General features: G+C 40.6%; 1 protein-coding gene across 4 annotated transcripts; it reads right to left on the reverse strand.

Moving 5' to 3' along the window:
* Nucleotides 1-239: 239 nt before the first annotated feature.
* On the reverse strand, nt 240-20,518 carry Zbtb37 (zinc finger and BTB domain containing 37). Of its 4 annotated transcripts, none has more exons than XM_031386848.1 (5): nt 20,377-20,518; nt 19,706-19,902; nt 17,414-18,370; nt 15,119-15,218; nt 240-5,483 (listed from the first exon to the last, which is right to left on the reverse strand). In XM_031386848.1, the coding sequence occupies exons 3-5, from the start codon at nt 18,340-18,342 to the stop codon at nt 4,998-5,000; spliced, it is 1,515 nt and encodes a 504-aa protein (XP_031242708.1). In that variant the 5' UTR covers nt 18,343-18,370; nt 19,706-19,902; nt 20,377-20,518; the 3' UTR covers nt 240-4,997. The 4 variants fall into 4 exon arrangements, with proteins under 4 accessions (XP_031242708.1, XP_031242705.1, XP_031242695.1 ...); XM_031386845.1 differs by having other exon boundaries at nt 17,414-18,373; XM_031386835.1 differs by lacking the exon at nt 19,706-19,902 and having other exon boundaries at nt 17,414-18,373; nt 20,377-20,516.
* Nucleotide 20,519: the final 1 nt, after the last annotated feature.

A 20,519-nucleotide genomic window follows, 5' to 3' on the forward strand; every position in this document is an offset into this window, starting at 1 on the left:
AGACTTTTTATTAGTCCACACGAGGACAGAGTGAATTTGCTTAAGAAAATTAAAGTGAATGAAAAGTATGGGTATCTAATGTAGAAAAACAGTATAATCTCTCACATAGTCCTGGCTACTCTCAAACTCTATGTAGCCAGGGATAACTCTGAACTCTGATCCTCACCTTCTCCTCCCAAGTGCTGGGATTACAGGCAAGAGTTACCACAGCCAGTAATATCTATCTGTAACAGAAATTGTCCTTTAATTCTAGGGAGGTTAAATTATTATGCAAATCAGTTAAAGCAAGATCAAAAAATGGCAAAACTTACTTATAAAAACATAAAGCTTTGAACAGAGTACACATTTAGTCCCACACAGTTATAAGTGAACATTTCTTTTTAAAATAAGAAATATTCTGTTACAAACAACTATTCTGAACTTAATCTACTTAAACCTTTTAAACAAGAACAAGTCATAACCCTGCTTCCTTGTGGCTTATAATTCATTCTAAATACCCTTTGGAATGGCAATCAAGCACAAGAAACACAAAGAGGGCTTATGAGGATCTAGAAAACAATGACACATTCTTAAGTACCAGATGCAGATAAGACTGTGAAATTAAAGCCTCTACCAAACTACCTAAGGTCAAATGTTAGGAAAAATCATTTGTAGTCAATCTCTGAAAGGAAGCCAGAAGATGGCAAACCTCATCTGACACCTTCTAGACATTGAGTACTTTTGGGATTTGTTGGCCATAGACTCATTTTTATCATTATTGTATAAAGAAACCATAAACAATACCTAAGTCCACAGGTGTTTGGACAGGTACCTTTGTATTTCACGGAAAGACCATGGCTCGCTGAACACTGCTCTAATTTAAGCCCTCGGGATCTGATCTGCTCAGAGCTACACTCAAACACAGTGATTTACCTGGCAACTGCTTGCTGTTCCTTTCCTAACTCTCAGGTATGAATATATTTTAGCATCTTAAATTCTTTTCCACTGTGGCCTAGGTAAAAAGCTCCACTTCCAAAGACTGCTCAGTAAAGACTTGGTCAATATTCCTTGAATAAATAAGAATACTAATAAGATAAAGCACATATTTGGAAGAGAAAAAAATAAATTACACTTGCTTACATATCTCCCAGGATTTCAAATCTTCCTAAGTGCTTTCCTACTGCGATGAAGTCTTCCCACTTTCCACTGCTTCTATTTCTTTAAATTAGACCTTCTGGTTAAACAAAAGTAATTTATACAGGTTAGAAAAAATAAACAAACTAGTGTGAGTTAGTAGTAAGACTATGTAAAAACTATTTCTTGGACAAAGGACTACTCAACTACTAAAAATGAAGTTACAAACGTCACTCTTCCACCAGACAAATCCAGTGGAAGCTGGCTTTCCGTGATGAAGACGGACAGTCTACCTTTACTTCACATCGTCTTTGGGAAACTTTCACTGATGGGAAGGGAAACTGGAAATAAACAAACAAAAATGCTTTGCACAAGAAAACTTTTCTTCACTGCTTTCTTTCTTCTTTGAACTTCACAGACTAATCCAGTTTTATGTAGTCAAGATTAGATTTAGTTCTTTAGCACAATAAAATGGAATGGGGGCCAAGTGTGGTGGTACATTCCTGTAATCTCAGTACTTATGAGGTCAAAGCCCTCTTGGGCTATATAGTGAGGACCAGGACAGCAAGGGGCTTGAGATTATATATATATATATACACACACACACATATATATATGTGATCACATAGATATATATCTCAAGACCCTGTCTCAAATATCCAAAAACTAAACAAAACATGAAATTATGGAGTAACTTGGAATTTATGTAAAATAAAATTCAACTCAGTTTAGAGGTAATTATGGTTCTGAGTAAAAAAGAGAAGAATTCATTAGGAAGAGCCTTTCTGCGAAAATACAGTGATACTGCCACGTGAATGCCACAGTTTATGCCAGTATCAGAATTCAGAGAGAATAAAAAGTCTATTTAGAATGAAAACAGATACCATGTGGCCAACTCTCTGTTTTTGCTCAGAATACTGGATAGCTCCTCTGCTGCTAAATGCCACTGAATGGTAACAGTCCCAACACTGCAACTTCATGGCATTGCATTATCTACTGATGACTTAGCTCTCACTGCTAATGTAGTTCCCCTCACAAGGTGACGTGTGCAAGTCAAGATTTGGTAGTAAGTTTCAGCAACAACTAAAGTCCACTTAGTACACCCTTCGTGAGCATACTCCTTGTACACACCAATATTCATTAATATACATAGTATACTACTAACCCTTATGACTCTACAACGATGTTAGCAAAGAAGTAGGACAACGTCACAGTGAATCTGGATACGAATCCTGGATATTTAGAACGGTAGGTATCACTTCTAACTAAAACACAAGGTTATTTTTGCAAACTTTAACTTATTTCAAAGGTAGCCTGGCTAGAAGTCTCATGAATTTCATGGCTCTGGCTAGGCCAGTTAAGAGGAGAGACCAGCAGAGAAGATTGTGCTGATGTGGTCATAGGACCGGAAGCACTCTGTTCACAGTATCAGTACAGTAAAACCCTATTAGAAATGAGTGAAAATGGAAGGGAACCCACCAAGCATGCCTAACATTTCCACATGAATTCGACAGTCTCTACCCCATTCAAGCTGCTTGTGCCTGACCTTGGATGGAGTGTTGATAAGTGCTCCAAGTTTCTTTTTACAGAAATTACTGCACTTTACCATTAGAATTTGGTAATAGTTAAAAGTTCAATTTTCTCACATATAAACTAAAAAGCTATTAATGTAGAAAACAACCTTTCAGCATACAACTTAACTTTTCAAAAGTAGAGTAGACTTATATTTTTGGTTGGCTTAAAAAAAATCCATCTGAAGCAGCATGTTCTGTCCTTCCCAGCTACCCGCCTGACAGTGATGCTAAGATCTGTCCACTGAAGACCTTGAGCACAAGTTACAAAGTGTCCTTAGAACTTCAGCTCTATGTTTTTATGCCTTGGAGCACAGTCATCGCTCAGGTGACTCTAGGGGACAGTTTTTACTATATCACGCTGGTGCCCAACTAAGTAGCAGGAAGCCTGCCTGTGATGATCAGATGAGACACGACTCACCACTGCTGCTTTTAAGGGCAGGCTCTTCAAGTGGAGTACCATATACTCCTTTAAAAGATGCATTTCTATACTTCTTCAGAAGAGAAAATCTTTCTCTAGTGATACAGTATATCTGATTCTCAGATTGCTCAAAGCCACCCTCTGCATTCCAGTTTCTTATTAAAAAACAGCTTTCCCCCACCTTTTTACATACCACAGAGTGCTCGCAAGGAAGGAGTCCACAAGGTTCACATTCTCAGAAATGGCTCACTAGTGCAGGTAGGACCAGCCCATCTCCCAAATCTCTTAGAATCATCAACATCTCTGTACCAAAACCATTACACATTTAAATATTCTCTTAAAATTACTCAAGCTAGAGATGTCTATTTGCATGGTACAGTGCAGGCACCCATTTGCCTGTATCATTTAATATTCCTCCTCTCTCTCGCACACAAGATGAGCATATAAAGCTCTGGGTGTTTGGTAAATTCTTTCAGAGCTGGATTAAGAATCTCAGAAAAACTCAAGATCACTAAAAAAGCCCCTTGAAGTTTTAAAAATCTTAGGAATGATAGTGTAACCACACCTGATAAGAATTGATCCCTGGATCATTTATTGCAACATGATTGTGCATGATATTTTCTTGTAAGTGAAGTGCCCTGTAGTGTATTATTTAAAAAAACAAAAAAAACAAAGCTCTTGGAGTCACCAGCAACTTGCTAATTGGTTTATGAATTATATATAGATTTGCAGACCCAAGACACAGATTTAAGTGAGGTTCTTCATTGGACTGAAAATATGAAGTATAAAACATGTTGAAGGAAATTAAACTGTGGTTGCAATAAGAACAATAGTGTTGAATCTCTCTTCACTATAACATTGCAGAAAAAAAAACTGTTTAAAAATCCCATATAAAAGTTATCAAATGTGGAGACCTATGGACTTAAAAATACAATCCAGGCTCATTTACTGGAAAGTGACATTTTGATGTATAATATTGCTGTTATATGAAACTTAGGAGCTCAAGAAGATGAACTTTTGGTAGTCAGCCTAACAAGTTAAATCACATAACTAGAAACATTTTTATAACACCCAAGGGTGTATGCTACGGTTTACAAACACCAAACAGGAAGTTGCAGTTCAGCTCCAGGCTGTGCAGTATCTGCAAAGCCTAGAAGTACTTCCTCCCTGCTCCTCTTTCCCAAGCTCTCAAGAGTGTCTACTATAAACGCTTAGGGGCTTTTTACTTCTCCAGGCCCTTCGTGCTTCAGGTGCTTCTGCCTGCTGGAATACTGCTCCAAGGTAGCTAGCTACCTGGAACTGATCACAGGAAACAACTAGGCAGAGTATTAGATGCCTCACCAGATAAAGTCAGTCTAACCTTTTAGATGATTAAGAACCACCAGTATTCATTTTTCTCCTTTAAACATGGAAATGCATGCTCTGGCAGGGAAGAGGAAAGAAAGATTCCCCTTTCTCACCATTGTGACTACCTTTCCCTCTTCTGATAGGCTGCTTCACTTGGCCAAAGCTCCTGCTGCTCTTTTTAGATCTGGGACTTCACCCATCAAGATGCTATGGACCTAAGTACGGGGTCCAATCATGATTGGTAGATAAATGATTCATTGATCAGTTTGTTTAAAAACATTTTTTTCTTATAAAGTTAACAAACCAAGGCTGTTGATCCCTGAATTAGAAGCTGATTTGCTTGATTATTTTCCAAAGTGTGAGGTGGGGATGAGAAGGGCCTTTAGCGCTTTCCGCATGTTGGTCTTCTAATTTGGCAAAACCATGGGAACATCTTCTAGTTGAGTGACGTGGCATTTTGTGAATCTAAGTACCAATCCATGGTCCTGATAGGGGCTGGTTACGGCCCAAAGGGGAAGAGGGTTTGCCCCCTCCCCCTCAATGTTTCAATCTGGCCCAGTAGTAGAAACTGAGCCCTGAGCAGACTCTCCAGGAGCCACTGTTTCTTCGTGTGAAGGTGACCCTTCTTCAGCTTGCCGAGATGTGACAGTAGTCTCAGGAGAAATGCTATGAGGCCCTTCCAGGGGTATACAACCAGGGTGGTTTTTTCGAAAGTGCTGATTCAAGATGGCCTGGAAGGGGAAACTTTTGCCACAAACATGGCAGTGAAAGGGCTTGTTGCCTGTGTGCTTGCGGATGTGATATTCCAGCTGATCTTTCCGGGTATACTTTTTTCCACACATGCGGCAGACAAATGGTGTGATTCCCATGTGTAGGCGCATGTGGCGGTCCAGACTTCCCTTTTGGTTGAAAGATTTGGCACAGTAGATGCAGGTGAGACGGGGATTATACCGGAACCATCGCTCAGACACTTCTTGTTCTCGAAGATACTCCACATAGGCGCTTACTCCCATCATTGCTGACTCTTCTACCTGAGTCAGAAGTAAGTGAATATTACATATGTTAAGCACAGACATGAAAAGCAACCCAATGTACTTGCCTATTACTAAAAAGTATGTTTCTATGTCTGTGTGATGTAAGGAATAGAACACAGACACAGGGCCTTGTGCAAGCTAGGCAAATGCTCTGAGCCTTAGTTACATTCCTAGCCCATATTTGCTTACTTGTAACGAGGAGCCAAGAGGGAAGAGTTAATACTATCAAAAAGTAAAGCTATGAGAAACCCTGTCTCGAAAAACAAAACAAACAAACAAAAAAGTAACGCTATTAACATAATAATGTAAAAAGATTTCTGAGAGTACTATTTCATTGCTATAAAAAGTGCAATGCAGCCGGGCAGTGGTGGTGCACGCCTTTAATCCCAGCACTTGGGAGGCAGAGGCAGGCGGATCTCTGAGTTCGAAGCCAGCCTGGTCTACAGAGTGAGTTCCAGGACAGCCAGGACAGCCAGGGCTACACAGAGAAACCCTGTCTCGAAAAACAAAACAAAACAAAACAAAACAAACAAAAAAAAAAGTGCAATGCAAAGTTCTGGCTGGATACTTATTAAGCCTCTGCTATACTTGGGGAGGTGGAACCATCAGGGTTAGGAGTTCAAGATTACCTTTGGCTACTAGGGAGTTGAAGCTCAGCCTGAACTACATGAGGCATGCCTCCAAAAACCAAACCCCAAACCTCTGCTTTAGTACTAACTTACAGTACCAGGAGAATATGAGCCCACAATACTATTCCTTGACTCTATCCTCACAACTATATTCTGGACAACTGACTACAGAATATATAGAACTTTCTTTCTGTGATGAAAATGTTCTGTAATTTGAACTATTTAATGTAGTAGCCACATGGTTAGCATGTGTCATATACCTAGTACAATTGGGGAAAAATTTTAATTTCAATCGCTTTTTACTAATTAAAACAAAAATTCAAATGTGGCTTATGTGTACTACATATGAAAGTATGGAATATATACAGGCAAATATAATAAAATTTCATTTATGACACTATTATTACCATGTTAACCAGCATTAGGAATATAATTATGGAATATTATGGAATACATATATATATATACCTCATAACAATAACTAGCACATCATCATTCTAAAAACTAAAAAAAAAATTCTTTAAATTTTTATTATTTTATGTATATGGGTATTCTGCCTGCATGTATATCTATGCATCATGTGTGCCTAGTGCTCTTGGAGCCCCCAAGAACTGGAGTTTCAAACAGTTGTGAGGCCCATGTGAATGCTAGGAATTGAACCTGGGTCGTCTGGAGGAGCAGTCAGTGCTCTTAACCACTGGGCTCTCTCCACTCCCTAAACTAAAAAGCTTTAAGTGACTTTAGAGTAAACTGGCTAAAGACATGGAGTTTTTCCATCTGACAACTGAAAGGATAAGGACATATTCCTTTAAACAGCTAACTTACAAAGTTTTGGACTAGGTTCTGGAAAACGGCTCAGTCATGAAGTGTACACAGTTCTTGCAGATGGCTAGAGTTTAGTTCCTAGCACTCATGTCTACTTGCTCATAACTGCCTGCAAGCTCCAGTTTAATGCCTTTGGCTTCTACAGGCATCTACACATATGTGCACATACTTCCCCACCAGAAACACATGCATAATTTGAAAAATAATAAAGCTGGGCATAGGGCTGGAGAGATGGCTCAGCAGTTAAGAGCACTGACTACTGCTCTTCTAGAAGTCCTGAGTTCAATTCCCAGCAACCACATGGTGGCTTAAACCATCTGTAATGGGCATCTGATGCCATCTTCTTCTGCTGTGTCTGAAGACAGTGACAGTGTACCCACATATATGAAATAAATATGGCTGGAGCAAGTGGGGCCAGAGCAAGTGGGGCTGGGGCTGGGGGTAGGGAATAATAAAGCTGGGCATAGTGGTGCATGTCTTTAATCCCGAAACTTGAAAGTCAGAGGGAGGTGGAGCTCTGGAGTTCCAGGACAGCTTGGTCTACACAGTGAGTATAAGGCCACCAGGATTACTTAGTCAGATTTATTTATAATAATAGTAATAATAATAATAAAAAGTAAAATGAAACAATAAAAAATATTTAAAAATATGTTTTGAAGTAATTAACACTTTTAGCTCAAAATTCTATGTTAAATTCAGAAATTACTAATTTTCTTTTCTTCCTTTTCTTTTCCTCTTCTTTTTTTTTTTTTGGCCTGTTGACTACTAAAGTCATTGAGATCAATTTTTTAAACAAAATCATGTAGGAAATAATGATAATTTTTAGCAGAAGCCAAGATATTAGTACAAAGAATATAAAATAGTGAAGATTCACCTGGTTCCCACTCCGTCTGGTTTAGTTTGTAAGGCAGTCTTCTGCCATGTCCAAGCCTGACAGTGCTTTCCAGCAGTTCCAAAAGAGGCAGCTCAGCTGCATACCGAGGAACCAGTTCAAGTGTACATGCAAGCTTATGGTTTTTAAGACAGGGTCTCACCATGCAGCTCATACTAGCCTCAAACTCTTAATAATCCTCCTGTCTCAACTTCCCAAGTGAGGAGTACTCATAGCATCTAGCTTTTGATTTATTTCCTATAGAATTTTTATTCAATTCCCTAGGTCATCAAAACAGAACTCAAAGAAAGAATAAGGCAGTACTTTACTAAGAAATCCCAAGTGACCAAGGACAAAACACAAAGAAACTTCTCTGAGGCTCCTAACAAGGTCATCACACACTGTTCCAGCTTTGTGGGATTCTCGTGAGGTTAGAGATTGGTCATAACACTCTTGAGATGCATTTTTAAGAATCTGAACTGGCCGGGCGGTGGTGGCGCACGCCTTTAATCCCAGCACTTGGGAGGCAGAGGCAGGTGGATTTCTGAGTTCGAGGCCAGCCTGGTCTACAGAGTGAGTTCCAGGACAGCCAGGGCTATTCAGAGAAACCCTGTCTTGAAAAACAAAAAAACAAAAACAAAACCAAAAACAAACAAACAAAAAAAGAATCTGAACTGGACATGATGGCTCATGTGAGCATTTGTAATCTGTAACTCCAGCACTGAGGAAGATGAGAGAGGAGCAGCAAAAACTCAAGGCTAGCCAGGGATACGAATGAAACCTTGTCTCAAAAAACCAAAATGTTATTTTTGGCAACAGACTCTCACTAGCTAGCTTCAAACATTCCTAGTTCAAGATATCCTCCTGCTTAGTCTCTTATGTGGCTGGCACTACAGCCATATATCATCAAACTCAGGCATTTTGGAAAAAAAATTGAATGCATGGTATCATGTAATAATTAAGAGTGCCCTGGTTTCAAATTTGGGTTCCACTTACTATCTATCCTTAGTTTTTGATATCATTTCCTTCAGAGGCTGTGTTGAGCACTGAATGAACTGATACAGTTGGGCACTTTAGTTTGGTAACCACGTCGTGATAATTAAACATTACAAATCCATGTATTTGTGTGTATATATTAAGTGCTATAAACTCATATGTATATATATGTACATATATTTTGCATATAGTTTTCTTCCTGCCCTCAGGTGTCAAGTCAACTTAACTTCAGTTTTATTTATAATCTTATTTATTTATTTATTTATTTATTTATTTATTTCGTTTTTTGAGACAGGGTTTCTCTGTGTAGCCCTGGCTGTCCTGGAACTCACTCTGTAGACCAGGCTGGCCTTGAACTCAGAAATCTGCCTACCTCTGCCTCCCAAGTGCTGGGATTAAAGCCATGTGACACCACTGCCCTGCTTTATTTATAATCTTGAGGAAACAATTTTTTAAAAAACACTTTGAAACTTTGAGGAAAGTCAAGCCACACCAGTTCTGTGTACACATAGAAAATGATGTATTTAATAATCACTAAACTATGATTACAAAAATCATGCACTGTGATTAATCTCATTTAAACTGACTGTGGTAAAGCTCCAAGTGAAGAGCAAACAAAGTAGTTTTTTTGTTTTGAACTTCGAAAACAGAAGAGGACTGGTGTGGTGGCTCAGTGCAGGAAAACACTTAAAGAGTCAACTACATACAGCCTTTAAATTCCAGCACTCAGGGCTACATAGAGAGATCCTGTTCTCAAAACACATACTGCTGTCCCTGCAAAAGAAAAGTCTGACAACCTGAGTTCAATCCCTGAGATCCACATGGTGAATGGAGAGAAATGATTCCTACAAGTTGTCCTTTGACCTCCATACACACTATGGCTATGCTACACACAGACACACGAGTGATATACAAACATGAACACACATGAATGTAACTTTTTAAAATGTTATTTTAGCCGGGAAGTGGTGGCACACGCCTTTAATCCCAGCACTTGGGAGGCAGAGGCAGAGTTCCAGGACAGCCTGGTCTATGAGTGAGTTCCAGGATAGCCAGAGCTACACAAAGAAACCCTGTCTCAAAACAAACAAACAAAAGTTATTTTAAAAAATAAATGAAAGGAGGCCATAAAGTGGGTGCCTCTGGGTTTTCCCTATTCCACTTGGCAATTCCCTATAATATATAACATACAAGGATATTCTGCATTGCCAAATAGCTATGAACTCAATCAGTACTTTCTTCAAAAAACATTTTAAGAATTAATTATTTCACCAGCACTTGGGAGGCAGAGGCAGGCAGATTTCTGAGTTCAAAGCCAGTCTGGTCTACAGAGAGAATTTCAGGACAGCCAGGGCTATGTCAAATAAATGGACCAAAACCAAAAGCAAAGCAAACACCACCAAAATGATTTCTTTTACTTTTTATTTGTCACTTTGATACATGACAGCCTTGGTTTAGAACTTGTATATAGCTCAGGCTGGCTTCAAACTTGAAGTGATCCTTCTGCCTCAGTTTCCCAAGTGCTGGGATTACAGGGGTAAACTACTACACCTGAAAATTTCCACACTTTCTAAAACAAGTATCCCATGTACTTGATAGAGACTTCAAAGTTCCCCATCACTTCAATCTTTAATTGCTACCAGATACTCAAAGAATTAAAAAAGAATAAAAAAAGCACTAGTGTTACTAAAGCTTTTCAAAGTTGAGAATTTTAGCTCTCCCCTTAAACTGGAGATTTCAAGTGCTACTAAATAACCTCCTATTTAGTAGATATAACTTTTATAGTTTGTGATATCTGCAATGACAAAAAGTTAAACTGACAATGTCAGAGATATAAGGTTAGAAACAGTCTGCTCTCAAGGAAGGAGACCTCAATTTAGTAAGAACCACAAAATCAAACAAACAGGGAAGGAATAATTTATACAAATGAGTAGAAGTCAGAAAAAGTTAAGATGCTGGGGTTTTCTTCAGTGTACAGTGCTTGCTTCCCATGTCTTCCCTCCTCCTAGAGAGGAAAAATAATGCACAGTATGTAAAATGCTCTAATAGTGGTTTACGGAAAAAGAACATCAAAGAACACCGGGCTTATCAGGGTAGAAAAAACTTGGGAATGAGGCTTTAAGTGGACTCAGAACAATGAGGAATCTCAGACTCAAAACAGAAAGAATCTGATGGAATTATAGCAAGCACTGAGAGGCCTACAAGTCAAAACAGACACTGAATGCTCATGAGTAGTGGGAAAACTGACCTGGAAAGACTGTAACTTACTTGGAAAATTAGGCCAAATATTTTTAACTTTCCAGTGGTAGAAAAAAGAAAATGATTTTAAGAAAGTCATTTTTTTTTTTTTTTAAAGGGCTGTATGTCAAGTCCAGGGCCTTATACATTCTGTTTTGAAGTGCTGGGCATTTTTGTTTCATGTCTTCAGACAAGTGCTCTACCACTGAGCTACAGCTTCAATATTTTTAATCCATCAGATTTCTTTCTCTCCTCTTTTTGGCTTATAGTAATGTAAGTGAGCCAGTGAGGTATTCCTGCAGGTAGAGGTTCTGCCTCCAAGCCTGACAACCTAAGCTGATTCCTAGTGACCCACAAGATGGGAGAACCAACTCCTCCAAGTTGTCCTCTGATAGCCCCACATGCACTGGGTCATGCACATGCACACATGTATATACATGCACAAGAGCAAATGATTGCAATAAAATATATAAAATTTTGCCTTGCTTTGGTCTTCTGTTGCACAGGAAAATAACTGGTAAGTGAACTTATAATAAATTTTCTTACACATTAAAGTATGTAGACATATTTAGTCCTTCTTATCATTTCTTTTTTTAAAAAAAGATTTATTTATTTTATGTATACGAGTATACCGTAGCTGTCTTCAGACACACCAGATCCTATTACAGATGGTTGTGAGCCACCATGTGGTTGCTGGGAATTGAATTCAGGACCTCTGGAAGAGCAGTCAGCGCTCTTAACCACTGAGCTGTCTCTCCAGCCCCTTTCTTATCATTTCTTGACAGTACTTTTAAAGTTTTTGTTTACTTGTTTGGTGTTTCTTTTTTAGTATTACATTTATTAGGGCTGGAGAGATAGCTCAGTAGTAACAGCATTTGCTGTTCTTCCTAGGGAGCTGAGTGCAGTTTTCAACAGCTACATTAGGCAGACTTCTTGGGAGAGGGAATGTGTGTGGTATATATGGAAATCAGTTTTGTCTTCTAGACATGTGGTTCTAGGTTGTCAGGATTAGTAGTGGCTGCCTTTACCTGAAGACCCACCTCACCAGCCTTAGACAGTACTATTTGTATTCTGTTTCTTTATAGACTTTATCTTTTGCTTTAGCGAGGTAAATATAATTTCTAATACAATCTTTATCCTAATTACAACCAAAAACTACATTTAAGCCAGGCATGGTGTTATATTCTTGCAATTCCAGCATTTGTGAGCCTTAAAGAAAAAACCAAAAAGATTTAAATCCTGGCAGAGTGGTGCAAAATAAAGCCCCTGTTACTTGGGAGACTAAGGCAGGCAGATCTTTACCCTGAAGAGCTTAAGGACAGCCTGGATAACAACACACTCTCCCATCTCACATAGGGGAGGATGGAGCTAGAGGGATGGCTCAGTAGTTAAAAGCGTTTGTTGCTCTTCTAGAGGACCTGAGTTCTATTCACAGTACCCATAACCTCCTGGAATTCCTGGAGCTGTCTTAGGGTTATTACTGTTGTGACAAATCACTATGGCCAAGGCAATGTATACAATAAAGCACTGAATTGAGGGCTTGCTTACAGTTTCAGAGGGCTAATCCAGGATCATCATGGTGGGAATTGTAGAGGCATCAGGCAGACATGGTGCTGCTGAAAATTTACATCTGATCTGATCCTCAGGCAGGAGGCAGACAGCCAGATAGCCTGGCTTGGCTTTTGAAACTTCAAATGCCACCCTAGTAACACATTTCCTCCAAGGCCTACCTCCTCATCTTTCTACAACCAGGGACCATGCATTCAAATAGATGAGGCTATGGGGGCCATTCTCATTCAAACCACTGCAGGCCCTCCTCTATCCTCGACAGGCACTTGTACTCAAGTGTACAAAATTACACACACACTGATAATTAAAACTGAATCTCTTCCTGCCTGCCTCCCTGCCTGTCTTTCTATGGAAGAGGAAGGGAAGGAAGATGGAAACTGCATTTAAAATCTGCTTAGTTAGAAGAAAAAAAAAATCCACAGCTGGGGAGACAGCTCAGTCAGTAAAGTGCTTGCCTGCCCTGCATATGTTAGGACTGTGCTTAATTCCCAGAACCTCTGTGAAAGAAGCTTGTGGCAGCACTGTATTTTTAATTCCAGCACTGTGAAGGCAGAGACAAACAGGAATCTAGCCGAGTCTTTGAGTGTGAGAGTGTGAGGCCAGTTAGAGACCCTTTCTCAAGAAAAATTAAGGTAAAAGTGCAACATCTGACGTTTACTTTTCCTCCTCCCTGTTTTTTTCTTTTCTTCTTCTTTTTTTCCCCCCAAAACAGGGTCTCCCTGTGTAGCCATGACTGTCCTGCAACTCACCCTGTAGACCAGGCTGGTCTCAAATTCAAAGCCTGCCTCTGGCTCCCAAGTGCTGGGATAAAAGGCATGCGCCCCCACTGTCAGGTATGAGGTTTACTTCTAGCTGCCATATAGACATGTACACTATCCTCACAAACAAATCACCTTCCCACACAGATACACAACTCTGTCTATGTGTGGACACGTGCATTACGTGGACCCTAAGTCTAGTAAATACCTGTGAGTACTCATATTCTTTTTGTGTGCTTGGGTGATTAATCTATAAGGCTGTTAAGATCTGCCCTCATCACTCCATCTATTTGCATAACTAGTTACCTTTGTGTGTTATACCAGATTTGAGAGATGGGGAAAGAAAGGCATTCTAGCTTCCCCCTTAGCTCTTAACATTTTCTCTACCACTCAATTAAAAAACAAAAAACAAAACAAAACAAAACAACAAAAAAACCCTAACAAAATAGTGAGGTGTACTGAACACATCTGTAATTCCAGCCCTAGGGAGGTAAAGTCAGATGGAGCATGTTTGAGGTCAGCCTGGGAGATGGAGACCATGCCTCAAAACAACAAAAACCCTAAAACAAAAACTTAGTTTGTAATAGTACTTTATTGCTTTAGTATACTAATACATATAACAAATGTCCAATGGTTTGGATAACAAGAAATTCTAACAGAAGTTAAAAAAATTAGCTATTCATTTTTTTCTTTTTTCTTTCTTTTTTAAAGACAGAATCTTACCATATAGCCTTCACTGGCCTGGAATTTGCTATATAGAGCAGGCTGGCTTTGAAATGACAGAGATCCATCCTCTTGTCTCTGTTCTCCAGTGCATGCATTAATTTTATCTGGTAAGCAATATAATCTTTACTACTTATATTTCCTTTTAAAGGACTAAAGTATCTAATTTATTGTGTTCTCTATGGTTTACAGCTTTGAAAATCAATACTCAATGATTAAGATCTGTAAAAGACAAAAAAATTTCAACCAACCACTTACACTACCTAAGGAAAGTTGGGAAGTATGTAGAAGGAAGGCATATATGCAAGCAAAACATCAATGCACATAAAAAAGCAATAAATTATTTATATATATATTTATATACCCAAACATGCAAAGATAATATTTATACAAAAGAATACACAGAAAGTGTAAGCTTGTTTTTTTTTACACTTGTTTAGATATTATATATAAGCTAGCAACTACTTTCTCTCTCTCTCTCTCTTTTTCTCTCTCTCTTTCTTCCTCAAATGAAACTACTTCTAATCCAGGTCCTAAATGACCCAAAGGTATAATGTTCAGGAGTAAATTTTACTCTTAGGTTTACAGGTATAGCCTTATAATCAGGAGAAAGTTCCACATTTAAAAAAAGACAATTTTATGTGTAGGAGTGCTTTGCCTACATGTACATATATGGAACACGTGTGTGCCTAGTGGCTGCAGAGGTCAGGAGAGGACACTGGAACCCTGGAACTGGAGTTATAGATGGTTGTGCACTAGGAATCAAACCAGGGTTTTCAGTAAGAACAGTAAGTGCCCTTACTACTGAGCCATTGTTCTACCCAAATACTGTTAGTTTTTTCTTTCTACATCTCAAATCTAATTCTAGTGTGCTCCCAAGCAAGATTAAGAAACATTTAATATATATCAAATCCAGTATTTAATAGGGCCACTGTTGTTTCTCCTCCATCTTTCTTTCTTACTCATTTATTCAGGGACAAGTTCTTCAACAAACACAGCAACCCTAAGCCCAAAACGACATACCTGGGAGCTAAGTTGCTTAGGCTCATCCATTCTCCCAGGAGACTCACTTCTGGCTCTGTGTCTTTCTGTCATGGAAACAACACTGCCGGAGGGACTAAATCTGTTGGAAAGGAGCATAAAGGGGACCAATAGACAAGTAGTGTCAAAGAACTTGAATGCTGTTTCTACTTTATCTTATTGCTGAGGAATGGAACTAAATCAAACAAATATTTTCAAAGTGACAAAGCAAGCAGACTATATAGAAGATGAAACTTTCTACTCTAGTAAGTACTGAAAAGTCTGTAGTTGTTTTGCTTTTATGAGCTATGGTCTTGCTAGGAAGCCTTGGGTGGCCTGGCACGCACTACACAGGCTAGGTTCCAAGGCTACATGTCCCTCAACTCACAGCAACCCTTTGGTCCAACCTCCCAAGTGCTAAGATTCGAAGCATGGTCCGTGATGCCTAGAAGTTCTGGTTCTTTTATGTGACTACTGGAGTTTGAGCCATTCCTTCTCTTATGGTAATTTGTTCATAGTTTATATAGATTAAAGCTCTCTCTGTATTTAAGATAATACATTCTAATATAGTTCTAATGCAGGAGAACAACAGCTACCAACACTGGGGATGAATATATTCTGTGCTAAAGAATATTTATTCTATCAAGGTCCCAAGATGGAAAATATTCAAAGAAAGACCACCTAAGTGGCTAAAAAAATCCTAAATGTCTACATTATCAGCTATAAACTAAAGAAACGAGTTAGCTGGTTTTAATTACTCCTAAGATCAATTTTGTTTTTTTGTTTTTACTTATCTATGAGAGGTATATGTGTAGAGGCCAGAGGATAACTTACTAGAGCCCATTCTTTCCTCCTGCCATGTGTGTGCCAGGGAGTGAGCCCAGATGGTCAGGCTTGACTCTGCGCGCCTTTACCCATTCAATCTATTTTAAGCAGGGAAAAGAACAAGCCAGTCTACAGTCTTAGTGCTTGGTAGCCTGAGGCAGGAAGAATGCTTAAAAGAGTTAGGTTAGCCTAGGCTACATAGTAAGCTATAGGCCATCTTGAATTACCTGACTCAAAACAAACAAACAAAAAAAAACCAAAAAACAAAACAAACAAGAGCTGGGTGGTGCGGCACACCCATTTAATTCCAGCACTCGGGAGGCAGAGGCAATCAGATTTACTTTTCTTTTTTCTTTTAATAATGTTTTTTTAAAATTTATTTATTATTACAGATGGGTACACTGTTGCTGACTTCAGTCGTGCCAGAAGAGGGCATCAAATCTTATTATGGATAGTAGTGAGCCACTATGTGGTTGCTGGGATTTGAACTCACGACCTTTGGAAGAGCAGTCAGTGCTCTTACCCACTGAGCCATCTCACCAGCTCCAGATTCACTTTTCAAGGGAGCAATGCTGTGCAGATATCTCTTTGAGCTGAGTTCCAGGACAGGCCGGGCCATACAAAGAAACCTTGTCTTCAAAAACTAAAACCAAAACCAAAAACAACCCCCCAAAACAACAACAACAAAGTACAAATATGGTGACTCATGCCACTAATCTCAGCACTTAGGAGGCTGAGGCAGAAGGACTGCCCTGAGTTCTAGAACAGCCAGACCTACAGAAATCTTCTCAATAAATAAGAAAGAAAGAACACAAAATATTACTAAACTAGTAACATTTTTCTTTCAATTGACTAAATGAAAGCCAGTGCTATTTCCATTAAGAGGAATTCTTCTAACAAACTCAGCATATTAGGAAGAAACAGTGAAGACCACAGGCCACAGCACACTGCTGAGTGGGGTAGTAGCAGCTTCAAAGGAAACATCACTAGGTGACACTTGAAAAACATTTCAAAAAGCTTTTCCCTAGAATTACTGTAATTACTCTAATTTGAAAAAGAACCATTATTGATGGTACCAAACTTTCTCTGTAGGTAAGGGCAAAGAGAAATACACAGTGCTATAACGAAAGTCAAACTCCACAAGGTTATATACCTGTGTGAGAAACAGCAATGTTACCAGACCTCTGACAATCAGCTCCCTGCCTAATGCAGAGAGCCCTGGCAATTACTGATCCTAGAGTGGCTGCCGATGCTATTCTGATTCACTGAAGTGGCTAACTTTACCATAGTTCTCATAACATCGTCAATATTTCAGATCCAGGAGCCTCCTGTGTTGAAAATAATGCAAATCTTTTGACATACTTCCAGTCTCCCAAAGTAAGTTGAATATCAGGTTAAGAAAGATGCTCTGTGTTACAAGGGCTCATTTAACAATGTCTGTACAATAGCTTTAAAAGGGGAAATAAAACTTACCTGTCAACTTCACTGCTGGTTGGCCGAGCTACCTTGGCTCCTGAAGACCCTAAAGTGTAACTTTCCTGTCCTATAGAACCATGGCCTGTGGTGTCAATCACCATGGCTGTGACTTCCTCTGCACTACTCCCATCTTCTCCAGAAGGCTGATTCTCTGGCCCAAGCCACTCTTCCAGATTTTCAGTTTTGATGTGCACTGCTCCAAGAACCCTAACTTCATCACCACTCCGGGCTCCCTGGTCTGCTAGTCCTGTTTCTACATACCACTGTCCTGCTCTGTTGATTCGAAGAATGGGCTCCCGGCCCTCTACATCAGAACTCTGTTCAATTATCTGAGGACTGGTGGACTCCTCAGGGGGACTGAGCTCTCTGATATCCAGCACGGCACTGACCTGTCCTCTCCAGTTTCCCTTTGAGGCATTATGCCTTGGACTAAGTGAGCGGTTTAGATTTGGTGTAACTCTGTGAGACTCTGGAGGTCTCTCTTGATGCTTTGTCCGTGTTTGACTTAATTCTGCTTCAACTTCAGCCACATTAATTTTGAAGTGAATGCCCTCTAGGATCTGTGTACATTTGTCTATAATATGCTGCATCTGCAGAAAACTAGCAGCTGTTAAGTAGCTGATGATATCTGCTAGTTGCAGGCATATCCGCCCTGTGTAACAGAAAGAAAGAAGTTGCTCAAAAACAGTAGGGTTCTTGATGACAGAAATGGACACAGTACTCATCTCATTCAAGGACATGTGATCCCGGAAATAAGGGGAGCTGGCAGCCAGTACTACTTTGTGAGCCCGAAAAGCTTGTCCTTGCACATTGACCACAATATCACAGAGACGGCCTTGCATTCGGAGCTGGTTGAGATGGCTAAGAACAGAGTTGCTGAAGTCGGGGATCTCCAATTGTATGTTCCCACTTTTCTCCATGGTCATGCCTGAAAGTACAGGCAGACATTCAACCCTGCTAAAAGAGCAAACCATCATCTTAGTACGAGTTTGACTCCCTTTGTGCTTTCTAGTTCAAACATCCCTAAAAATTCAAAGTCTTTCCACGAGTGCCAGGTACACACACATACGTAATTTTAGCACTTGGGACACAGAGGCAGGAGAATCATGAGTATGGGCTACATAAGTGAAATTTTGTCTCAGGAAGAAAAAAAGAATTCTCCATATACAAAGAGATATCTTCCTTATGTTTGGGTGTAGAAACAGAACTGCCAGCAGGTGTTTTGTTAGTAAAAAGACTGGCCTAAAACTCCTGATGCTACCTCCTAAGTGCTAGGATTACTGTAAGCTGCTAAGCCTGGTAAAGGTGTTCTAGATTTCACAGTAAAATGTAATTAACACACAAAAAAGTGACTGCTATGCTGTGGAAAATTAAAGCTATGCCCATACTTTATTAATAAGCTATTAATTAAGTTCATTAAGAAGGGGCAATCAAACACATACAGGTTGATTATAAAGTGACTAATATCCTACATGAATGGCCACTACTATCACTTTTTTCCCCCTGAGACAGTGTCTCTCTGTGTAGCTCTGGATACTCTATAACTTGCTCTGTAGACCAGGCTAGCCTGGAACTCAGAGATCTACCTGCCTCTGCCTTTAGGAATGCTACAATTAAGCCACCACACCAGGTATTGGCTTGAGACAGGGTCTACATAGCCCAGGCTATTCCTGGAACTCACTATGTAAGACTATCTGGTTTCTAACTCAAAAAGATCTGACTGCTTCTGCTGAGATTAAAGAATGCTGGTGTTAGAGTGTTTTGACCACCATGCCAGACGAGGCCCATACTTTTAAGCGTACCAATTTGAGCTTCCACTTTTTGTATATGAGACTCTGAGGTGAACTGTAGGTTAGGAAACATTCCACAGCTCTGTCAGCATTTGATTAACATGCTAGTTTGGGGCCTAGTTTCCAGAGGTAGCAAAAGCTAAGTAAATCTTTTTCTCCCCAACAAACTCGAACTTGGGTATTCCAAAGTGGTCGTGCTACTTTGGGAAAGTTGGTTCCTCACAGCTGACACAAATAAAGCATGAAATTTCACACTAAAAAGACTGCAACTGCATCAAATAGTCTTAATTAGTCGAGGGGTAGTTTGAATATAAAAGGACTTACGAATTTAGGCTCACCAACCGTTCATCCAATATATCTCTAAATTTATGAGACTACACAGCACACCAGGAAGTTGTCCTGACAATCTCACATTATCACCTCGCATCTACAACACACTTATCGAGTAAACAGGGAAGTGCAAACACGGCTTTCAAGAAGCAACTTGAACCAATCTGACCTTTTTCCAAAGCGTTACTGTTTGTTTTGAAACTTTTAATCCATTAAGAGCCTCTGTCGATGCCATCACGGATTCAGATGTTTATTTTGGAGCCTACACCAGCGCCTTTTTGTTTGCTCTTTCCAGCAATTCCCCAAGTGAGGAGGAAGCCCCAGGAGAAAAGTCTTTCTCTAGCGTCGGCACTGAAGGGGCGAGAGCTGTAAAAGGGAGAATCGGGAACGCTTGGGGTTGGCCAGTCAGGTACTGGGGCAGCCTCCATTCCGTGTCGGGAAGCGTGGGAAAGGGGGACCTGGCTATGCAAGGAGGTGGCACAGATGCCAGCAAGAGAGAGGAGCAGAACCCCCGCGGCAGGGGAGTTGCGGGAGGGGGAAGGGGGCGGCGCCCCGGGACTCGGCAGAGCCCGGCGGAGGCTGCCGGGGTGGGGGTGTGTCTGGGTGTGTCCCCGTCGCGCGGGGTCCTGAGGGAGGGGCTCGCCGAGGGGGCGGGCCAGCGAGCTCCGCAGCCCGAGCCTGAGGGATGGAAGGTCGCCGAGTGCTTGGAGGGGAGATGGAGCGGCGGCGCCGGAGCGCCCCGGGAGCTGGCTGCCACCGAGACGCGGCCAGGGAGCGTCTGGTATGGACTCACGGGGCGGGGGGTGCGGGGCCCGAGCCCAGTCGAGGAGCAGCACCTACCTCCGGGGGTGGAAATGGGCTGGAATGGGCCGGAACACCGTCCCGGAAGTGAAACCCCCCACCCCCCTCCTCCGGAGCGGGCGACGTGCCGGAAGGAAATCAGTCACCCTCCCCCCGCCCCTCCCCCAGCGCGGTCCTTGTAG

The sequence above is a fragment of the Mastomys coucha genome, unplaced genomic scaffold (assembly GCF_008632895.1).
Source record: "Mastomys coucha isolate ucsf_1 unplaced genomic scaffold, UCSF_Mcou_1 pScaffold1, whole genome shotgun sequence".
In the NCBI taxonomy this organism is placed as follows: Eukaryota; Metazoa; Chordata; class Mammalia; order Rodentia; family Muridae; genus Mastomys; species Mastomys coucha.